Raw genomic sequence first — 21,136 nt, 5'->3', positions numbered from 1 at the left:
CGCCCCTTGCAGCGCGGTACACCGTGAGGTCCTTCGGCATCCGGAGGAACGAGAAGATCGCCGTGCACTGCACGGTGCGCGGCGCCAAGGCCGAGGAGATCCTGGAGAAGGGGCTGAAGGTGAGAASGGGAGCCGGGCTGCGGCGCGAGGCGCCCCGCCTGAGCCCGGGAGGGCTTGCACGTGCTGCACGGGGTGTAGTTCTGATCCCGGAGAATGGGAGAATGTGGCCGGCTGGGATCCGTGATTTGCAGAAAACACCAAGCTTGGGCTGTGCCACCTGCGGAGATGCTGCCCGCAGCGTAGCTAAGGGTCAGCTGTGGGTGTTAAGGGGTGGGATGAGGTGGGCAAGCAGGTGGGGCCGCCCCAGAGGCGGCTCTGGTTGTGATCCCGCCGTAATCCGGAGCTTCCTGGTGCAGTCACTGCTTTTGTTGGGATTCTGCCTCTGCTGCTGGGGTTTTTAGGGCAGTGGGATCAGAATAATGGCTGAAGACTGCTGGGTGTAGAACCTCTGGAAGTTATTAGAATGTGCAGAAGTTTTGTGGGGTTTTCTTTGAGTTTTTTGTTGTTGTTTGCTTGTTTTGAGTTAATAATGAAATAATAACTTGCAATAAATATTTCAGGTGCGAGAATATGAGTTGAGGAAAAACAACTTCTCCGACACTGGCAACTTTGGCTTTGGAATCCAGGAGCACATTGATTTGGGGATTAAATACGACCCCAGCATTGGCATCTACGGCTTGGACTTTTACGTGGTGCGTATTGCCCGGGGTTCCTGCTTTTGCATGAAACCTTCAGACAAATCCTTCGATGGTACCTCTGGCTCRTGTTGACTTCCTGTGCAGTGGTGGAAGAAGCAGAGATGTCAACAAAATGCAAGTCTAAGCTGCGCTTCCCAGGGCTTCTGCAAGATCCTTACGGCACCTTTCACAAAGCCTCTTTGGAAGCAAATCCTGTTGCTSCCTGTTGTTATTCTCGGGATAACGCTGAGAGGAATCGCTGGGCTAGATTTTGGGCAACTTGTGGGAAGCAACGTGTGGACTTCGAGGATTGAGGGCTTTGGAGTTGGGGCAGGAGTGGGAACATGGAATGTGGGCTGGCTGATTCCTGTATCCGAGGGCACTTGTGGCGGTTAAGTCTCCCTGCTGCCCACAGCAGAGCCAGGAACCAGCTGTAGTGACCGAGTCCTGCTCGGAGGAGACGTGGCCTGGGGGTCGCTGYGTTTGTGTCCCTCCAATCTGCCCTGCACCAGCTGTCACTGGGACATGGGAGGAAAGCTGTTGCATCTGTTCCATGCGTGTTTGCAGTGCTGTTCAGTTTGTCCCTCTCTGGGTCTTGAGGGCTTTAGGTGAGAAATAGGGCTGGTTTCTCCAAGTCTGTACGTTGTGTCCAGCYTGGGAGCTGTGTCTCTGTTTGTGTGACTATCCAGAAGTTGCGTGGTTTTCAATTTGTGTTGGGACCATAGAAGATTTTGCTATGAAACTATTTTGTTACGTCTCTTACTCTGACAATAAGCTTATTACTGATCTGGAAACTCTAAACTTCCCTCTTAGAAATACAGTGAATTTAAAATAATAATAAATCAGGATGAAATAGTGCTCTTAATCTTCTCTCTGGCCAGGTGCTGGGCAGGCCTGGCTTCAGTATTGCTGACAAGAAACGCAGGACTGGCAGCATTGGAGCCAAGCACAGGATTGGAAAGGAGGAAGCCATGCGCTGGTTCCAGCAGAAGGTAAAGTCTGGCTTTATTCATTTATCCCAAAAGATGGGTAGCAACCTTACTGAGAAAATGCTTCGCAGGTCTTGTTGATCCTTCTTGCAGAAAGACTAAAGCAAGTTATTGAGCATGATCCTTCAGTAGGCAAAACCCTTGTTAAAGGCTTCTTAAAACATGGCTTTGAACGGCTTGGGAGCAGGGAAGGGTTGCCTGTGCCTGGATCGCAGCGAGCAGGCAGGGTTGGGATTTGTTTGTCCCGTGGAGTTCTTAGCTCAGCTGGCAGCCTTGGAGGGTGGAGCAGTCCAAGTAAAATCCACTCTTGGGTTTAACATTGTACATCGTTCTTACATGGACTGCACAGTGAATGTGAGTGGCCAAAACTTGATTGCAAAAGCTTGGAACCTCTGTTGGTCAGAGCTGGAAAGGGTAAAGTCTGTTTGGTAGCCGTGCTTCACTGTGTGCTGCTCATACCCGCACAGCACAGGCTCCCGTCTGCTCCTGCTTTTCCCCCCAGTTCCCTGGTTCTGCTTATTGTGGCCTGGGTTGTCTACAGGGGCCAAACTTTGGGGAGAGCCCAAGGGTTAAGTGTATTTCTAGTTGGGTCCATCGGTGAAGGGTTGGGGTCTTCGGATTCCCTTGGCTGAGGGGTGGAATTTAATGGTTATGCTTGAAATTAGCAGTAAAACAACTGGGGAGCACCACAGCGGTGCTGCACCTTTACCTGACTCTTTCTCACTTGGTGTTCTCTCTCTTTCTCACAGTATGATGGCATCATCCTTCCAGGCAAATAAGCAATTCCTGAAATGAAAAAAAAAGCAAATAAAGTTTTCTAATGCCTAACTTGTGAGTTTTGTGGTGACTCCTGCCCTGGGAAGCTGCTGGGAACAAGGGTCTCTCGCATTGAAAAGGCAGCAGAAACACGTGGACTGCGATGCTGAGCGCCTGGAAGAGAAGCTGCTGTTCTCCAGGAGCAGGTGCTGGRTTTAACATACATGGGCTCCACTTCTGTATGGTTCAGCCACACGAATCAGCAGATTACTGGAGTTGGCTTGTGGTCATAGAACATAAAAAGGTGGGTGTTTCTTTTTGCCACTTGAAACATAAAGCAACATTTCTGGAGTGTTAAAYGAGAAAGGGACAGAAGAGTTGAACTGCAGGAGACTACCTGCTCTGTGAGATGCTAAGCAGTGAATATGCAGAAAAAGTCCTACAATTTTGCATGCCCTTTGGGTAGGGCAGGGCAGATGGAAATTGCTTCCTAATCCTGTACTTCTGAGATGAGTGAAAGTCATGGAGGGCCAGGAGGAGGGAGAGGGGAGACCTCAGCAATATCCCTGAATTCCTGACTCCAACCTAGCTCATTCTTCAACCAATGCTGGTGCTTTGGCTGTGTGGTTTTTTTTTTTTTTAAGGCATTTTCAGAGTGGAAAATTTTTGCTAATTTCAGAGTGGAGGTGAAAGGGGAAAAAAAAACAACTACAAGAAAAATCCAATTTTTACATGTTCCCAAACTCCAGCTTGAAACTGCACTTTGAAATTCAGCAGTGACCTCATCTCCTCCAAGGGAGCCAGGAACAGCCAACACACAGGGAAACAAATCCGCCGGCGGCCAGAAATAGCTGTTGCTGCTGCTGCTGTCTCACATGTCCCAGCACTGTTCATTGTGCTTGGCCGCAAAGATCAGGTTTCTTAGAACTGCGTAATCAGCTCGTACTTGGTGCTGGGTAGAGGGGTGGCGTAACAGGCTCTTCCGGACGCTTGGAGAYTTCACCAAAAACATGGAGAAGGGAAAAGCTGAGTAGAAGTCTCTCCTGGGGAGTTCTCRGGGCTGAGTCAGAGGAAGGGAGCGGCGGTGCCCGGCCCTGGGGCTGAGCACAGCGGTGGGAGAGCAGAGCTGAACCCGACCCCTGCTTCACAAGGAAGCCGGGAGGATTCGGGAGAGTCCCAGGCACTTGAAGCATCCTTGGAATTGTGGCATTTCATGGCACTAGCCCAATTTACATCGCTGAGGACCAGCCTATAATAGGGTCATATCGTGGAGTCAGGGAGTCCTGCTAAATCCGGGGCATGTAAGCTGCTTTCCCCAGGTATTTGTATATTAAATAGTTTCTGACACCCAGCTCAGGACTGGCAAAAAAAAAAAAACCCTTCCAGAACAGAAGTGTTTTGATGTTCTTAATCATGTGTTATGTTCAGGCTGTCCATTCCCCAGGAAAAAAACCATCAATCTCAGTTTTTCAGCTATATATGAAATGAAAATATGTTAAATTTGCCAGGGATTCAATATTTCTAATCGCTTTAGCCTTCATATATGTGCAATATTGCTTTTGGAGAAGTTCTGGTCTCCAGCTCATGCTGATCAGAGTGATCCTGTCTGTCTGTTTTGGGCCCCTTTGAAAGACTGTGTTGAAGCACCAGTTATCCAGGTGCCTGGCTGCAGGAGGGCAGAGCAACCTCTACTAYGTGCAGTTAATTTAAAATGGGACTTCAATGCCCCTGCTAAGTGAAATATCTCCGTGTTTACTTAAAAGRGATATTTTTCAGCCAGATAAATTCCGTCTGCTGGAATCATTTGGAGAGGTTTCAAATGGCCCACTGGAAGACTTTTTAATTCTTTTTTTTTTTCCTTTCTCTCTAGTTGTTTGAACTTCTCTTAAAAGACAACAGTTGTCCTTGCATCCTGCCGGTGCTGCTAACCTCAGCTTGCACTACCGAGCTGCCACCAAAGCAGGAGCTGTGCTGTGCAGCATCGCCAGAGACTTATGCCTTTAACAGCTGAAGGAACAGGCAGAGTCCCCTTCCTTTAGCCCGTCGGTGCCCCCAGCCCTCAGGAACAGTCACARCAAACACCCAGCTTGCCTGGAAAGCTGTGTGAGATCAACAGCCCCCTTTTACAAGGCAACAAGTACGCGTTATTCTCCATTTACATTCAAATCCAGCAGCTCCCATGCCCCGCACAAGGTCTCTGCAAATCCTGCTGAGAGGGAGGTTGAGCCCAGGGCTTCCCCGGGCTGCGCCTGCTTCTTACCTTGCTGTTGGAACCGGCTCTTCCAAAGGCAGCGCAGGGCTCGTGCTCCGTGGGTTATGACACAGGGAGCCCTGGGCTTTCCCCATGCGCCATCTCCTGCCGGGCAGCTGGCTGCTCTCGCCACGTYTCCACCAGCGCGGGGGTGATGCCGGGACAGCCGTGCTCGGCAGAGCCCCGGGAGGCTCCGCAGGGCTGGGCCRGCYGCRACTGCCAGCCCGGAGCGAGGCGGCRCGGACACAGCYGGCRGGCTSAGGGCGTSCGAGGTCCGGAGCCGTCCTGTTCCAGCATTGCTGTTGTCCTTAATGCCTCCACGTAAAGCCTCCCTGGGCTTCACGAAAGCGCAGGGATCAGGCGCAGTGAGGTCCGGCTTTGGCAGTCTCAGCCGCGAGGAGGGACAGCAGGGATGTGCCTGGAGGTGGAAGACTGGTCACGCTTAATCTGAAGTGTTAAAGTGCCACAAATGATACTCCAAAGTATCTGGTAGGAGGAGTGAAATCCTGCCCTGGTCTCTGAAGGAGCTGGGATGCTGGGGAACCCATCCGTGTTGGTGGCCACAGCTGCAGGCACCCTTGGAGGGAGGTTTTCCTGCAAAGAGGCCAGCAGGATGGGGCAGGCTGAGGATGTGGCCCTGGAGGGAGCCAAGGGCACATCAGGCTGAGGGATACGGATTCCTTCCAGGCTCGGCACARGGCCCTGGGACGTGTCCTCACGGCCGAGCACGAGGCCCTCAAGCGCCAAGATGGCGCTGCCTCCCGCGCCACGGCGCCGCGCCAGGCCCCAAAATGGCCGCGCCAGGGCCTTGCCCTCACCCGCCATGGCCGCCGGGGGAGGGGAGGGGGGGAGCGCCGCGTGGTTTCCGCTTCCTGCCTGCAGCCAAGATGGCGGCGGCGGCGGGGCAGCGCCGCGCGGGCAGCGGGCGGTGAAGCCGCTTCCGCCGCCGCGGCGCGTCCAGCAGTAAAAATGGCGGAGTCGGTGCTGGAAGTTGTGGGCAAGCTGCAGGCGCGGCTGGCGGGCAGCTCGGAGCCCAAGAAGGTGACGGGGGCGGCGGCGGCGGGGCCCGCGGGGGGCTGGGGGCAGCACCGGGCCGGGGCCGCCCTGCCCTTCCCGCCGGCGGCAGCGGTGGGGGGGGAACCGCCCGAGGCCCCGTCCCGGGGACCTCCCCCCCGCCCCGCGCCGGAGCCGCCGGTGAGAACGGGCTGGGCCGGGCCGGGCCCAGCTGGCGCCGGAGCTCCCCTCCGCCTGGGGATTTTCTGGTTTATTTTATTTATTCTGCCCTTTTTCCTCCTCTGCCCGCGGGCCGTGCTCGGAGAGCCCCTGGCCGCCGGAGCGGCGCCTTTGCCGCGTCCCGGCCGCCCTCTCTCTGCGCGGGGTCCCCTTCTGCCTTCGGGTCCCCTCCGTGGCCTCGCGAGGGGGTGCCTGGTGCCCTCCTGCTGTCCTCGTGTGGGGTGGACCCGTCACCGTCCCCCGAGAGGCTCCGTGGAGGCTCCACGCGGCTTAAAATCTGCCCAGCGCCGCTGGGCTGCGCCCGCCGCTGGATAACGGCCAAGAGCAGCTCCCCTGCAAGGCTCCTCCTTGGTTCTTTTCCAGGCCAAGCTCTGAAATGGAGCCGAGCTCAAGTTTTGGTCCCTTTCCTCGCCCGTGCGGGCCAGCTGAGGAAGGTTCAGCTGRCRGCACTGGGTGCTCGCAGGGAACCCCCTGCGTCCCGGGGCCGCTCAGCGCGGGCAGGAGACTTAGGRTATCTSCCCGGCCCCCTCTTTCCTGCCCCTKCGCGGCCTGGGCAGCGACGGCCCCTCCGTGTCTGCGAGGTGCCCTCAGTCTGCGGCGGGGTTTGCGCAGGATGACTCTTCCTGCGGTCACCTCGCAGTGCTAAAACGCCTCTTTCTCTGTTGGTTCTCTGTGGTTTTGCAAGGTAGGAGACAGATGTGTTTAGCAGGCTGCTACCAGCTGTGCTCACAACTTTAAACAGTTTTCCTTCTTATTATTTCTTCTACACCGGGAGAAGGATCTTGTGGCCTTTTCGTTTTTGACACCCTTGAGCTCATCCTCACAAGTATCTTAGGCTTGGAGTTAGTTGTGGTTTTAAGTTGGCGACAGATTGCGTCTTTTTGCATTCGTTTATTCGTCAGAAAATGTCTCTCTGCTCTTCTGCTCCAGCTCTTTTCCCAGCGGTTGCAGCTTTCCCTGCCAGCCAGGCCGATCCGCAGCATCTCTGCACGYGTCCCGTATGCTACAAGAACGCTACAGATATTGAGTTCTCTTGCCCTGTCRTTTTGAAGCATCAGTAATGTGAAAGACCAGTATTTGCTCGCTATTGTGTAGGACTGCTAATTGGCTTGCTGAAAATCGTTAAGTATWATTGCTGTTTTGAGGGAAAGTTGGGCTGCTGGCCCAGAGCCGTGTGATGGTTTGGAAAGAATCACTTTTTTCCAGTAGTGTMGGTACAAGCTCCGCTTTGAGGCTACCCCTGTTCTGGGGAGAAAGAGGGGAAGGAAACTGTGAACAAGAGAGAAATCCTCACGGAGAGGATCTGGTGTTTGTTGTGTGCGTTGGTAGTGTTGTAACGGTCTGACTAACTTCTGGAAAAAGGAAATTATCCACCCAAGTTAAATGTGGCCCTGTTGGCACTGGAAAGCACTGGAACTGACATGGGCAGGTTTATTTGTGTCTTGGGCCTGACTGAAACCTTACTCTCCACCAGGATGTTTCAGAAGAGTTTTCTTATATGTCTCTTTTCCTGATGTCTAGTAAGATGCAAAYCTCTCGGTAAACTTCCTTTCTTCTAGCTGGCTGCCTTTTCCTCTTAATGTTTATGGGGTTGTAGTTATGTCGGAGCCATCAGATTTGAGCCTGCTTGGTTGATTGCAGCTGAAGGCAACGGTGGGTACCAGATCAGCTCCGTTCTGTAGGAAACGCTTCATGTAAGTTCTAAAACTGTTGCCCAGATGTTTCTCCTTGTGGCCTCGGAGGTTCTAGGCGAAGGAGGCCTTTTCTGTGCTGCACAAAGAACTCCCCGCTCGGTACCGCCGAGCTCTGTTGCAGAGTAAGCCCCAACCTCTGCCGAGGAGCGTTCCCTCTCTGAAAGTCGGAGCACTTTTTGGGAATGTTGGGAGACATAATTTCCGTCCGAAGTCGCTCTCGGCCCCCGTGCCCCTGGCACGGTGGCAGCAGGGGCTGGCCAGAGCAGCTCGCGCCGACAGAGCGCTGATTTGAGCRCGGTGTTTCAGCAAGCAGCCCTCGTGGGTGAGGGACGGCCCTTTGTGCGGCCCGTGGCGCAGCCGTGCGGCCGCCCCGCGCGGGCCGGGACAATGGGAACGCTGATGAGGCTGCTCTGCTGCCCTCGCTGGGGTGCAGGGAAGAGCAGCGGCGCTGCCTCGTGCCCTCGTCCCCTTGGCGGAGCAGTCCCGGGGTGGGTGGCAGAGCTATGAGCRTCTCCCCTTCCCCAGCAGTCGCTCTTCCAGAGGCCGGTGCAAGTCGGAGAAGGCTCCGCTCTGYTCCCCGGCCCGCGGAGCAGCTTCGTGTGCCTCAACCCGGCCCTGTGCACGGGAAATGCCCTTCACCGGCGTGCAGGGAAGGSAGCTAAAGTGGGGCTAGAGGTTCTGGATTGGGGCATCTCTCTGGTAGATGGCACCGATTGKAGCGGTGAGGAGAGACTCTCAGTGGCCCTGTCCCAGCGGGGGWTGGCACAGGAGATCAGGGCTCCTTTTCTAGGTGCTCTTGAAGATCCAAAAACCCCCTTCTGTGAGGATCTTGTTCACAACGCTCCCGAAAGGACTTTCCATCCCACACCCAGGCCAAAGGATGGGATTTTGAACACCACCTCTGAGGGTAACAAGCTTACAGGCCCTCTCTTTGGCTTGGTGTGCAACAAGGCTGTCTAATGGGTTTCTGTTATTGGTTCTTTAAGCCAAAATTAAGTTCCTAGACAGTGTGAAGAAAGCATTAATATTTAAATGCATTTTAAGGTTCTCGGATAGTCCCCCTTAGGCAAAGAGATGTTGATTTCTTTACAATTGGCCCTCATGCTCAGCGTCTCAGGAGCTAGATTTGCAGCRAGACAACAGCTGTCTGCCACTTGGATCTTTCTACCGAGCTCTCACGCGGTGCAGACTCTTCTTCCTTTCTAATCACAGCATGTGGTTTCGGATGACAAGTCTCAACTCTTTCCTCCTTGCCTCTGCAGCTGCTGAAAAGTCTGAAGAGGCTCTCGGAGTTGCCCATCACGGTTGACATCCTCGTGGTAAGAGCCGTGAACCCTCTTGGCTTCCATCGTGCCCCTCARGTTCGAGGGTAACCGTTTGCCGCGGCAATGCTGCTTTCCCTGGAGTAGAACACGATGCTGTGGCCACGCGTGTCATAAACACGGTTGTGAGGAGGGCCCCAGAAATTCCAGAAGCGGAATTATCTCAATGTAGAGGGGGAAGGAGCGTGTCAGAGCAAACACAGAATAGCAGGAGACAGTTTGTCGCCCATAATTCTTCTGAAAACTTAATACTTGAGCAGGATATGGTGGCCAAAACGGTCCCTAGTGATGACTGATGCTGCGTGAATAAGTGTCAATACCTGAAAGTATTTGAAGACTGAAGGCAGTCGCTAACTTATCAACAACTATGGTAAATCATAACTTGGTCTAKTAAGCAAAATAATTGATGCTTGACTAAGGTTTCCCTGTCTTTGATCTGCAGAACTAACCAATACAATACTAAAAATGTAATCCAGATGTTTGCTGTAAACATACTAAGTTACATGTGAGATCCTTGCCTGTAGCTCAGGGGGGTTTACGAGTAGCAGCAGAGAGCAGGTTAACTAATCCCGCCGGAGGCTCGGCAGTGACACCGGTGCTGGCTGTTCTGCAAAGGTGAATTAATGTTTTGCCTCTCCCATGAAGGAGACGGGTGTCGGGAAGACCGTGAACGGCTTACGGAAACACGAGCTCGTTGGAGACTTTGCGAAGAACCTCGTAGCCAGGTGGAAGAAGCTGGTGCCTGTTTCCCAAGAGGTAGACAGGTAAGGGAACCAGCTGYGTTGTCTTGCTGCATAAACTGGGGTAGAGTTTTGCAGCGGAGGGAGATTATAAGCTCCCTGGCTAGGGAAACAAGTGAAGGCTCTGGAAGAACTTGTAGCACAAGCGTGCTAACTGTGCATGGTGTTTTAGCCTGGTTGTGGAGGCAGCTTCCTGCTGCGCTGGCTGCAGGGCCCAACCTGCTGACGGCTGCAGTTCTGAGCAGAGGTAGGGGCCGACGTTCAGGAAACTGCAGTTTGATGGAAAGATTAACAGTAGGTGCCAAAAAAGTGCCCTTAATAGAGCGAGAGATGCAGTCAACTTGCTTCCCATTTTGTGACGCTGAGGAGAAGTTGTAGACCCAAGTAAAGGAAGTGGTTTGCTATGAAAGAAGAGTTTAAGAAGAGCAAAAATGGGATGGAAACTGAAAGTTCCTGCAACAGGTTTGCTAGCATTAACAGCTGTGTTGAATCCAGCAAAGAGATCTCATAGATGTGAATGATAAAATCCCAGATATTCGTGGTGTCCGTGGTGTCTTTGCATGCCTAGCTTGGGAATTAGGGAGCACGTCCCATGTACCCTGCACAGTCAGGAGGGGTCTCCGTAGGCATCTGCCTCCCCCTGCCCAATGAGCTMGAAAGTCTCTACTTTCTAGCTCTAGCAGAAATACTTAAGGGCTTTCTGCACAGAAATGCTGTTTCTGAATCCCTGAATGCTGCTGCATCAAGTAGAATTATTGATTTTCTTGTGATAAAACTCCTGAATGAAGTACAGCGCACGAGAAGTGGCTCTTCTGAGTCCTGTTGAGAAGATTCAATTTTGTTTTCTTATTCTTTTAGAAATAATCTAGATTCTGAAGACCGTGACTATGAGAGGAGCAGTTCAAGGAAAAGACAACGAGAAGCTTCCCCCAGAGAGGACGAGGAGCCTGACCAGGACTATTCAGAGCCTTTCCAACCTTCCTGCAGCCAGTCCTATAGTCCAAATCATAGGAAAAAGAAGCCCAAGAGGTGTCCTGGATCTGAGAGAGCCCATCAGACTTACGGCTATAGCAGMCAAGAGGGTAAGAGTTGGGGCAGATCTTCCCCGGTGCTCTCCTCGGATCAGGAGTACTCGGACTATGGACAAGCTGTGTCGCCCGAGGCAAGTGAGAGCCCTCAGGACGTGGACACCGACCCGTACGCCTCCGAGGAGCACGAAGAGCAGGCAGTGTTTCATCGGAAAGCCAGCAAGGGCCCCAGCCTTCAGGACAAGGTGGGAGGAGGCCGGGAGAGGCACCCTGGCGAATTCCCCGAGAAAGGGAACCCAAGTCGAAACAAAGAGCACAAGTCTTCTCACAAGGAGAAGCAGCGCCTTGACGGCAGAGGGGAGGACAGACCCTCTGCCTTCAGCCCCGAAAGATTGCACAAGTCCTCCTTTAAAGAGCAGCTCCAAGAGGCTCCCGTGGCAGGGGGCAGCAGGGAGAAGCAGAGAGTGCCAGATAGCACCAAGAAGGAGAAGACCCGTGAAAGCGGCACCTCTAAAAAGGAGAAGTTGCACATGCAGTCGCACTTGGAAGAGTCTTTAGACAACCATGTTAAGAAGCAAAAACATCGGGACTCTGAGAAAAGCAAATTGGAAAAGGCCAAGCTGAGCCTGGAGACTTCAACCACGGAGCGGGAGAAACGGAAAGCTGAGAGCGACTCCTCAAATAGGAGTAAAGAAAAGGGGGGTTCGGGGAGCTTAAAAACTTCAGAGGGGAAACACAAGGGCTCTGATGTGGACAAAAAGTCTCTGGGCTCTTCCTCGAGTTTTGGGGATGGGGAAGTGGAGGATGAATTTGAGCAGCCTACAATGTCCTTTGAGTCTTACCTCAGCTACGACCAGCCCCAGAAAAAGAAAAAGAAAGTGGCCAAACCCACGGTGTCAGCTGGGGAGAAAGACCGAGGGCACAGCAAGCAGAACGGATCCAAAGCCAGTACCAAGAGCTCGAGCTCGAGTCGAAAGAGCCCTAGCCACAAGCGGACAAGTGAGAAAAAGGCAGAGAAGAGCGTTCCAGAGCYTCCTAAACCGAACAGGGTAAGAGTTGGAAGGATCTGAAAGCGGTCGAGGGAGGTGAGGCCTGCTGCTCGCGGGGCTCTGCTCTCTGGGGCGTAGCGGGTTTGCGCTTTGAGGTGCTGGGCTGCTCGGCACCCTGCTCGTGTGTCCTGCCGGTGGGTGACTCCTGCCCGGGGACACCAGGGGTTGTGTGAGGCCCTGCCGTGCACCCTGGTGAGCATCGCGCTGCGCCCTGAGACTGTCCCCCTGCTAGAAGGGTGCAGAGGGAGAAAGGAAAGAGCAGCCCTTATTCAAGGAAGGGGAGAGGGAGAATCTCTCCAGCTCAGCACTCGTAAGAAAATAAGCTCTACTTCGAGGTGTTGGATGAGATGTGTACATTTAACACGTCTTTAGGAAGGTGCGGAGTTAGAAACCTGCCTGCTGTGCAGTGCATCTCCGCTCACCACAGAGGTTACAATATCTGCTTTCTCAAATGTTCATGCTTCTCTAAAATTGACCTTGGCCTCTGTTCTTTTTATCTGTATTGAAGTTTTGTTAACCTTTTGGTCTTCAGAAGTGGTAAAGAAATAGGAGAACTCATGTTACAATGCAGCTTATTCTAGAAGCTTGATCATCATCTTTGTAGGTTTGAAAATCAACAGCGTTCTTGTGTATGTTCCTTACTGCAGGGGCTGTGTGTATAAATCAGGATAAGTATAAGACTTTTACTGTGTAATCTTTCATACTCAGCTTCAAAACAGTTTACTCTTCAAGAGTGTTTTCTATAATCTTAACACCAAATCCTAGTTTGTCAGTCCTTCTGATAAAAAGGATTTCATCATAGAATTCTCCATTTCCCCCAGTTTGTGAGTTAACTCGCAATGAGTTACCCCTCCCTGGTGCTGTTCGGTCCTATTGAGGTTGTTACTGTTTTTTGCAGAGATGAGACAAAATGTGAAAAGACGTGTTCGGGGTTCAGGCCATGTTTGTCAGCTTTTTCTGCGGTTGTTTTCTGTGGTTCTTTGCATCATTAATCAGACTTGGCTTCTTGCCGGAGTCTTTTAGCACTGAATTTCRTAGGTGAGATGTGGATAGCTCTTATTAGAGGGTGCTGAGCGATTTAGATCCCGATTTTTGGCTCCTCCGTGTTGGCAGCCCAAGCAGAGTTCCCGTATTGGGGTGTCGGTGCAGCCTGGCCCTGAGGCTGTTTCCCGGCGCGGGCTGGTTAGCAGTGAGCACCCTATGGAAAACGTCAAGCAGAATGCACAGTTTATACGGGGTTTAGGGCTATCTTGTGATCTCTGCTTAGTTGCCTGCACGTCCTCTCCTTCCAGATACTTCTAGACGTGGTGCCAACGCTACCCGACATCCCACTGCCCCCRATCCAGGCCAACTACCGCCCTCTTCCCTCCATCGAGTCCATCGCCTGCTCGCAGACCAAGAGGAGAGGTGCGTGCTGGGCAGCGGGGTCCTGGGTCACTCCCTGGGGAGCACGTACGGGCCGGGCCCGGCCGGCGCGGGCCGGCGGGAGCAGCAGAGCTGGGTGCGCTCGCTGGCTGCCTCCTCACCCGAGGTCTTCCTCTCACAGCGGTGTCGTCACCCCTGCAAGAGTCTGAGGCCGGGTTTACCGGCCGCAGGTTGAACTCGAAGATGCAGGTGTACTCGGGCTCCAAGACCGCCTACCTGCCCAAGATGATGTCCCTGTACCAGCAGTGCATCAGAGTCCTCAGTAACAACATTGACTGTGAGTACCGCTCCTGATCGGTTTGAGCGTTATGTTGCCAGCAAATATACTGAATTCTGTTGCTGCTGGAGTCGTGGTGACTTGCTTGCATGTATCCCASCCTGGCTCTGAACACCTGAACGGTGGTGCTTGCTGCAAGGCAAGTTGGCTCACATGGGAGAGAGGGCTCGTATTTATGTGGGTGATGCAGACATCGGAGCCCAGGGCGCTGCTAGGAAGCACTAAAATACTGGAACTGGTGGTAAATACAGCCTGGCAGGTGGAYGTGAATGTTTAACTGAGCTTGGTGCTTACGCGCTCGCTTCAACTCTTATACCTGCACTTTCTTTCTCTTCATGTTGTGTCGGAACTGTTGCTGTTGCTCCACTGCCTTGCAGGGTGTCTTTGCTCCTCAAGAAAGCAGTAGGATAAATGCTGTGTGTATCTTCTTTGTCCCCAGCAATCTATGAAGTGGGTGGCGTCCCTTTCTCAGTGCTGGAGCCGGTGTTGGAGAAATGTACCCCAGAGCAGCTGTACCGCATCGAGGAATGTAATTATGTGAGTGTCCCGGCTCGGGAAGGGGACGCTGATGTGGGCAGTGACGGTCTCTCTCTGGCTGGAGTAGCAGAATGGTAAAGAACAAGGTTCTTCACAAGGACAGGGGGCCTTTGCTAGGCTGCCAAGCTGTTGGACTTGCCACCTGTCTGAGTCCTTGCAAATGGCAGGCTGACCCCCCAGCCGTTTCCCCTTGGTGGTATTCCTGGGATGTAGGAGCTAGCTGCTGGAGGAGGGAGTGATGCGCGTGCCAGGGGATAAGCTCCAAGGTGTCCAGAGGGATCCCAGATAACGTGTAGATTTTTTTTTTCATTATTTTTTTCAGACCTTAATTGAAGACACGGATCAATTGTGGCACAATCACTGTCTCCGAGACTTCAAGAATGAGAAGCCCCAAGAGTTTGAGTCCTGGCGGGAGATGTACCTTCGGCTTCACGACGCGCGTGAGCAGCGGCTGCTCATGCTGGCGCGGAACATCGGCTCCGCTCACGCCAACAAACCCAAAGGTAGTACAGGGCTGGGCGGCCTCTGGGATGGAGGATGCTGGGGGAAGCCTTTGCAAGGCAAGAGGTGTAGGAGGTCTTTCTGAGCAGCTGGTTTGAATCCCATCCAACCTAGTCGTTGGTTAAACCCTTGTTCTTTATGTAGTCGCCTTTGCAAATGTATGTGCAGACGCTGTATCTCATTTGAGGTGTTGTCCATGCAGAACAGACAGTGAAATATTTCCTGCCTTGTAGTGAGCTGGATCTAAGCAGTATTTATCTCTTTTCACCTGCAGGGAGGGTGGCCAAGATGGCATTTGTGAACTCTGCAGCRAAGCCCCCTCGGGATGTACGGCGAAGACAGGAGAAATTTGGAACGGGAGGACCTCTTCTGCCAGAGAAGACCAAGTGAGTGTTTACCAGGGGCACCTGCTGTTTACGGCCCTTTTCCTGGGGGCTCCTGACAAGTTCCCTCTGAACCTGCATATCCTAAGGCTTGCTGGAGAGAAAATGATGCAGCTGGGAGGGCCTTTTGCAGTGAAACCTGCACCTCTATTAGCCTCTTTCTTGCTAGGGAGTTTGTGGAGATCCTGGTTAGCGCTGGTTCCGTTTCATCTCGGCCTTGCTGCCATTAACAAGTGTGACTCGTGTCTGCAGAATTGTATCAAAACACTCTGATTCCTTTACCGAACTGTGYGTCCCGTCCTTGTGTTCCAGAATAAAACCAGTCCTCTACACATCCAGCAAAAGCCATTCTCGTGTCGGTGAGGAGCAGTCCTACGACGGGCCCAGCACCAGCAGTGCCCATTCTGCCCCCTCATCAGGTAGCACCTTCTCCTCCTACGACCCCAGGAAACCGCCAGTGAAGAGTGAGTACAAACGGCCGCCTCTCTGGGTGCTCCCCTGTAGTTCCCCCTTCACAAACACATGAACCTGCAAGGTCAGACCCAGGCTTTGCAGGAGGGGGATGCTGGTCTCTCGTGTCTTCCTGCAGAGAGGTGGTGAAGCCTGTTCAAGTTTGCCCAGGGTGGGGAAAAAATATAGGGGAAAGTTTTGAAGTGCAGGGRCACAGTGCAGAGGGGGGGCTTGTTCTCTGGCTCTCTCGGGGTCCTGAGAGCACCCAGGGAAGCTGCTTTGTTCCTGTGTGTTCTCTGCCTGAGCCCCTAGAACGGGCTGTACCCAGAGCCCTGGCACGTGCCTTGCCTCTCCTTGGGAGAGCTGCAGCTCACGTCGCRTTCTGCTCTCCCGACCGCTGCTCGAATGTTTTCCCTCCCGTTACAGAAATTGCACCCATGATGGCAAAGACGATCAAAGCTTTCAAGAACAGGTTCTCTCGAAGATAAGCTTGCAGCACAGAGCTGAGAATCCCCCTTGCCGGGGAAGTGGCAGTGAAGGGGGAGAAGGTACCCAAATGGCCCAGGTCCTTTCCTTGGAACTCTGCAGAGGCTGCAGCTGCTGGGAGAGGTTCAATCTGCACACGGCRACAGCACAGTATTTTATCTCTTATTCTGGTCCTTTTATCTGTGTCAAAGCCCCCTCCTCTCCCTCCCCTTCATTCTTAAAATCCTGTTTCTGGCCTTGTCTCCTGTCGAAGGAAGGGTGTACAGAATCTCCAGACATGAGAAAATGTGAAGTCTTAGCACCTGCTGAGAGTGGAAGATTCAGAGACTATTTACTATTTAACCTCTTAATAAATTATAAAATGGTTTTAACTAATATTCCCCACCCACTGGTACTATTTATGTCGCTCCCAGTGTTCTCCCCCTCGCACCCCGGTACAGAGCCTTGCGCTGTGACTGTAGCTGGCAGGAGGCCGTGTGTCTGGGCGGATGCTGCTTATTGAGGGAGTCTTTCCTTGTGATCCGGTACCTGCAGGGCTCAAAGTGGTACCTGGGCTCCCTGGGATGGGTGGTGCTGGTGCTCATGGGTCCCCTGGCAAGTGCCTCAAGTCCTGGGGCTTTGCTCTCTACTCGTGTATGCTAAAAATCTTGGCTCTTGACCTTCTCTCTGCTGTTAACTGTAGGTCTCGTACAGGTGCTAGCGTTGGGCGGGGATGCCAAGAGCCTTTGGGGACTCTGCTGCTGTTGTCTTCTGCTGGCTACTGGGAATAAAACCTGGAGGGTTTGGGGAAGAGGTTTTACTGTGCTCCAATGAACATTTTAAGTCTTTATATTTTTTTTGAAGGAGGGGACTTAGTTTGGTCTGCCTTCAAACCTGAAAACAGTTTTTAAGTATCAATGAGGATCAGTTTGACTCTTTTAGTGGACAGAAGGAATACTTTTATCTTGTTTTCYGCGTGGAATTGGGAAGGATTTCTTTCCAGTTTGGAAGCTGGTACTTGAATCCTGTCCTTTCCCTCTGCCCTCTCTTTGGAAAAGGCAAGAATTCTCATCTTTGAACTTGAAACCACTCGACKAGGGGTACAGGGAAGTGAATAATGGAACACTTTGCTTTTAATGTACGCAGGCTTCATATCAGAAGTTCAAAACACTTGGGTGCACTTGGTGGCTGTGGAACTGGAGCTCGGGAAGGACAGTGTGAGATGTGACCGAGCTGAACTTGCCGCTGGGCTTGGCTGTGGTGTGACAGGGTGCCCGAGCTGGGCTCCTGCAGACGCGCGGGAGGTGCTGCGAGGGCAGGTGCTGGTTAGATTTGGGATTTCAGGTGCATTTGCTGTGGCTGCAGCAGGGGCAGAGGAGAGGGACACTACTAGGCGCTTGCTGTTAAATGTGAAGCTTGTTGTAGGGAGCGTTTCTGCTGCAAAGCTGCCTCTCACGGGAGCTCCCCCAGAGGCAGCGCAGGCTGCGGCGCAGCGGCCCCAGGTCAGGCCTCTGTGATGGCTCCGACCTCCGAATCCATCAGGAAAAGGGAAGAAGTCCCCGTGCGGAGCCTGACTTGCTCTCTTAGGACTTTGCTGTCTGGGTGGAAGAGGTGCTGGTAGCGGATGCTGTTCTTTGTGGCAGCTCTTAGAGCTCTGCCCGTGGCTTTCTGGGGTGGAAAACACTGAACAAGTGCAGTTGTCTCTGTGYTGATAGGGGAGACTTCCCCAGAGGGCTTTAGAAAATTCCCTGTATGTGTTTGGGGTTTCTTTTTTGTTGTTTTGTTTTTTTCCAAAGCCATCCCAAACCATTTCTCTCGTTTATTTGGTCTGTTTGCTTCTTAGTTTGAAGGTCTTGGAGAAGTGTTCTCAGACTCTCATGTGCTGTAAGTTCCTTACAGTCCCAGATGCTTTAATGTTACCGTGCAGCATTTCAGTGTGTGTTGTGCTGTAAAATACTGGCTCCGTATTCTTGCATTTTGCTGTATTTAATTTTGCTGTATTTTTAATTAGATTACAATATATTATCTTCCGCTGACCCTTGTGCTACCATTTCTTTCTCCCTTGTTCTTGGGGTAGGGGCAGAGGGAAGGGAGGTCTGTCTTGCGTTGTACTCATGCCCCGGTSGAGCAAAGGATCTGGATGAAGCCCAAGCCCAATCTTGGGCACTCCTAAATTGCCGCTTAATTAATCCACCAGTTCAATACTCAGACGGGGCTACTGCCCCAAGCACTGCTGTTCTTGGGGCTCCTTCCGCCTCTAGTAGCCTCTTTGCTCGAGGCTTTGTCCCCTGTTTCTGGCTTGGCTGCATCACAGCGAGGGACGCAGAGAGGAGCAGAGGTGACAGCGTCTGCATTAATTGCAACGGCGTCTGCATTAATTGCTCGGCCAGCGCTGCCCCCATCCCCTCCCTCTCCCCGCCGGACCCCAAAGCCTGGTGGCAGGAATAGGGCGAGCACCGGCGGGGAGRCAGGGAGGGCCAGGAGGCCACAGCCTCAGCCGAGTCCAGGTAAAGGCCGCTCCGCACGCAGCCTCGCGCTGCCCAGCTCTCCCCCTTGTGCAATTGTTCTGTGCTACACTACACACGCAGGGGCTGGACGGAGCTCCCCCTTGGTGACCCTGCTGTTGGTGGGATGAGTAACGGGGGCAGGAGGGGGAGTGACTTCAACTTGCATTTGTATTTTGGTCCCCAACTGTGTATATACAATTTTCTATGTTCCTTTTTTTTGTGGTAACTAAGATGAATATTTTAATTAGATAAGTTATATGGAAAAAAAAAAAGGAAAAATCATGTCTCAATAAAAGCCAAACACTGGACCCTGTCTGCTTGTTCTTTGGTAATACTGCACTGCCATGAAAATAAGAGGTGCAGAATCTCAGCTTAATGATGCCTGACGCCCTGGAGCTGCTGGTGCCCAGCATGACACACAGGCCTGGGACAAACAGAGGGACTGCAGCATAGAACCACGGCCTGGCTCCCTGAACGTTCCTCCTTCCACACTGGGGCCAAACCAGCTCCCTTCCTCCTTTGGGGCCTCGTGCCCCTCGGTGCGGGGAGGGTGCCTGTTCTGCAGCCCTTGGGGCACGGGGGCCAGGGCGAAGGAGTTTCAGCTGCTGACTCTGCCTGGCCCTGTTTGGGCCAGGCCCCCTGGCAGGGCAAGGTCTGCACCAGAGCTTCTRCCTGGGCTGTGTATTAGGCTAAACTGTTCCCGATTCCCACTCCTGCCTTGAAGAGCCTGACATTTAAAATACAAGAGCTCTTCCACCCAGGCCCTGTCTTAGCCCTGCTTTGAAAAGCTGCTCTGTGCTTCCCTGCCCGCCCGCCGGTGCTGCCTGGGACTGAGCTTCACAACCGGGGCTGCAGTTCTGGCCGCGGGAGCCGAAGGGGCTTCCTCCCCGCGGCAGCGCAGGACGAGGGCAGCCTCAACCTGCCCGGCCGAGCAGAGGGCAGGGCCGGGAGCGCCGCGGAGCCGGCGGCCCGCGGGGACCGGCCGCCCGCGCCACGTGCGGCGCCCAGCGCCTCCCGCCCGCCGGGCGGGGCGCACTGCGCAGGCGCGGCCGGGGGGAGGGGGCGTGGCAAGGGGCGGGGCGTTCCCGGGGGGGCGGGGCGCGGCGACGCGCAGGCGCGGTGCGGCCATGGCGCACGGGCACGGGCCGGGGCGCGGGCCGTGCTGCTGCTGCGGGGCGGCCGAGGGCGGCGGCGGCGGCGCGGCCTGGGGGCTCTACCTGCGCATCGACCGGCAGCGGCTGCAGTGCCTCAACGAGCGGCGCGAGGGCAGCGGCGCCCTCGTCTTCCGCGCCTGGGAGCAGCGCGGCGACCGCGCGCAGGTGCCGCCGGGGCCCGCGGCGCCGGGTCCGCCCTTCCCGCCCCGGTACCGGCGGCCCTGACCCGCTCTTGTGTCTCGGCAGTTCGTGGAAAGCGACGACGACGAGGAGCTGCTCTTCAACGTGCCGTAAGTCCCCGGGGGGACGCCGGGGGGAACCGGCCGCCCCGGCCCGGGACGCCCCACAGCCCCGCGTYCCTCGGCAGGTTCACCGGCAACGTGAAGCTGAAGGCGGTGATGGTGCTGGGCGGCGAGGGCGGCACGCACCCCGCCGAGCTGCGCCTGTGAGTGCCCTAACCGCGCCGTCCCGCGCCGGGCTGCCCCGCACCGGGCTGCCCCTCACCACACCGGGCTGCCCCGTCCCGCACTGTTCCGCACCGGGCTGCCCTGTACCGGACAGGAGGGCGAACCCCTCCTGCCCCCCTGAGAAGGCTCTGGCAGCGGGTGCGGAGGCGGCCGCTCTGTCCGGCTGCATCTTCACARCCTCCTGGGTCTCCCTCGTCTCTCGGCAGCTTCAAGAACGTTCCTCACATGTCCTTCGACGACGCGGCCCGGGAGCCGGAGCAGACGTTCGCGCTGAGCCGGGATCTCACGGGAGAGCTGGAGTATCCCACCAAGTACGGCAGGCAGGGAGGCGCCGGCGGGAGCCCCCTCCGCGGCACGGCTCTGCGTTCTGTTTTTTTCTTCCAGAATTGCCCGTTTCTCGAATGTTTACCATCTCTCGATGCACTTTCCCAAGAACTTTGGAGCTGAGACAACAAAGATTTTCTATATAGGTCTGAAAGGAGAGTGGACAGAGGTAGGTGAGAACAGAGCAAAATAGAAGAAAATATKAARAAAATGGGRAAAAAAGTATTTGAAAGCATAGCTGGATGTCCAGCTCTCTGAGGCAGAAGTGAGAACTCGCTCGGGGAGGCAGGTCGGGGCTGTCTGTTCCGAAGRGGCCTGAGCTCCGGTGGCCTTTCCCGCCCTCCCAGGCCCGGCGCCACGAAGTGACCATCTGCAGCTACGAAGCGTCCGCCAACCCCGCCGACCACAAGCTGGAGCAGATCACGCCCCAGACGCACTTCATTTCCTAGCGCTGCCCTGCGCGCCGCTCCACGGCCCGGGCCTGGGCTGCGGGCCGGGAAGCAGGCGGGTTCCGGGCGCCGCGGCGGCTCCGCTCCGCTCCGCTCRCTGCTCTGCGCCCTGCAGAGCGCCCGGCCGAAGCACCGGCCGAAGCTGCCCGGTGGTCGAGGCCCTGCTGGTCCTTTCCGCGGCCCCGGAGCGGGAGATGCGTTCCCGGGGCCGTCGCGCCCGGGCTCCGGTACTTCTCTGATGGCCAATAAAACACGTTGTGACGCCCGGTGCCCTCTTCGTGCTGCCGGGACGGGGCTGGGGGGCCGCAGCCCCTGCGGCTGGGGCGGGCAGCGGGGACACGAGCGGCGGGGCCGGCGCCGCGGGAGGCTCCGGCTGCTCCCGCCAGGGGGCGGGGCCG

The 21,136-nt window shown here is 54.7% G+C and overlaps 3 protein-coding genes across 3 annotated transcripts; all 3 read left to right on the top strand.

Moving 5' to 3' along the window:
* Positions 1-5: 5 nt before the first annotated feature.
* RPL11 (ribosomal protein L11) lies at positions 6-2,554 on the top strand (the record flags this gene model as incomplete). Its single annotated transcript, XM_026043514.1, has 4 exons — positions 6-119; positions 621-752; positions 1,619-1,729; positions 2,476-2,554. Coding segments are annotated over 4 exons (387 nt in total), but the record flags the coding sequence as incomplete, so codon positions are not given.
* Positions 2,555-5,702: 3,148 nt separating this feature from the next.
* Positions 5,703-16,301, top strand: ELOA (elongin A). The gene is made up of 11 exons (XM_026043448.1): positions 5,703-5,774; positions 8,923-8,979; positions 9,628-9,746; positions 10,581-11,799; positions 13,092-13,206; positions 13,346-13,501; positions 13,941-14,038; positions 14,361-14,541; positions 14,814-14,925; positions 15,235-15,386; positions 15,799-16,301. Exons 1-11 carry the CDS (start codon positions 5,703-5,705, stop codon positions 15,858-15,860), a joined length of 2,343 nt encoding a protein of 780 aa, XP_025899233.1. The 3' UTR covers positions 15,861-16,301.
* A 3,170-nt stretch (positions 16,302-19,471) lies between these two features.
* On the top strand, positions 19,472-20,754 carry PITHD1 (PITH domain containing 1). Its single transcript, XM_026043525.1, has 6 exons — positions 19,472-19,663; positions 19,745-19,788; positions 19,866-19,943; positions 20,172-20,276; positions 20,350-20,458; positions 20,637-20,754. The coding sequence occupies exons 1-6, from the start codon at positions 19,472-19,474 to the stop codon at positions 20,736-20,738; spliced, it is 630 nt and encodes a 209-aa protein (XP_025899310.1). The 3' UTR covers positions 20,739-20,754.
* The last annotated feature ends 382 nt before the right edge of the window (positions 20,755-21,136 follow it).

Source organism: Nothoprocta perdicaria, unplaced genomic scaffold (genome assembly GCF_003342845.1).
Source record: "Nothoprocta perdicaria isolate Ctin4 unplaced genomic scaffold, notPer1 scaffold_33, whole genome shotgun sequence".
NCBI classification, from domain to species: domain Eukaryota; kingdom Metazoa; phylum Chordata; class Aves; order Tinamiformes; family Tinamidae; genus Nothoprocta; species Nothoprocta perdicaria.
The sequence above is the reverse complement of the archived record's forward strand: the minus strand, read 5'-3'. Positions and strand labels throughout refer to the sequence as shown.

Excerpts from the sequence above, each read along its gene's own strand:
- PITHD1 (XM_026043525.1), top strand. The coding sequence starts at position 19,472 with ATGGCGCACGGGCACGGGCCGGGGCGCGGGCCGTGCTGCTGCTGCGGG. Across the intron at positions 19,664-19,744 it reads AGCGCGGCGACCGCGCGCAG|TTCGTGGAAAGCGACGACGA; the intron begins GTGCCGCCGGGG and ends GTGTCTCGGCAG. Across the intron at positions 19,944-20,171 it reads CACCCCGCCGAGCTGCGCCT|CTTCAAGAACGTTCCTCACA; the intron begins GTGAGTGCCCTA and ends GTCTCTCGGCAG.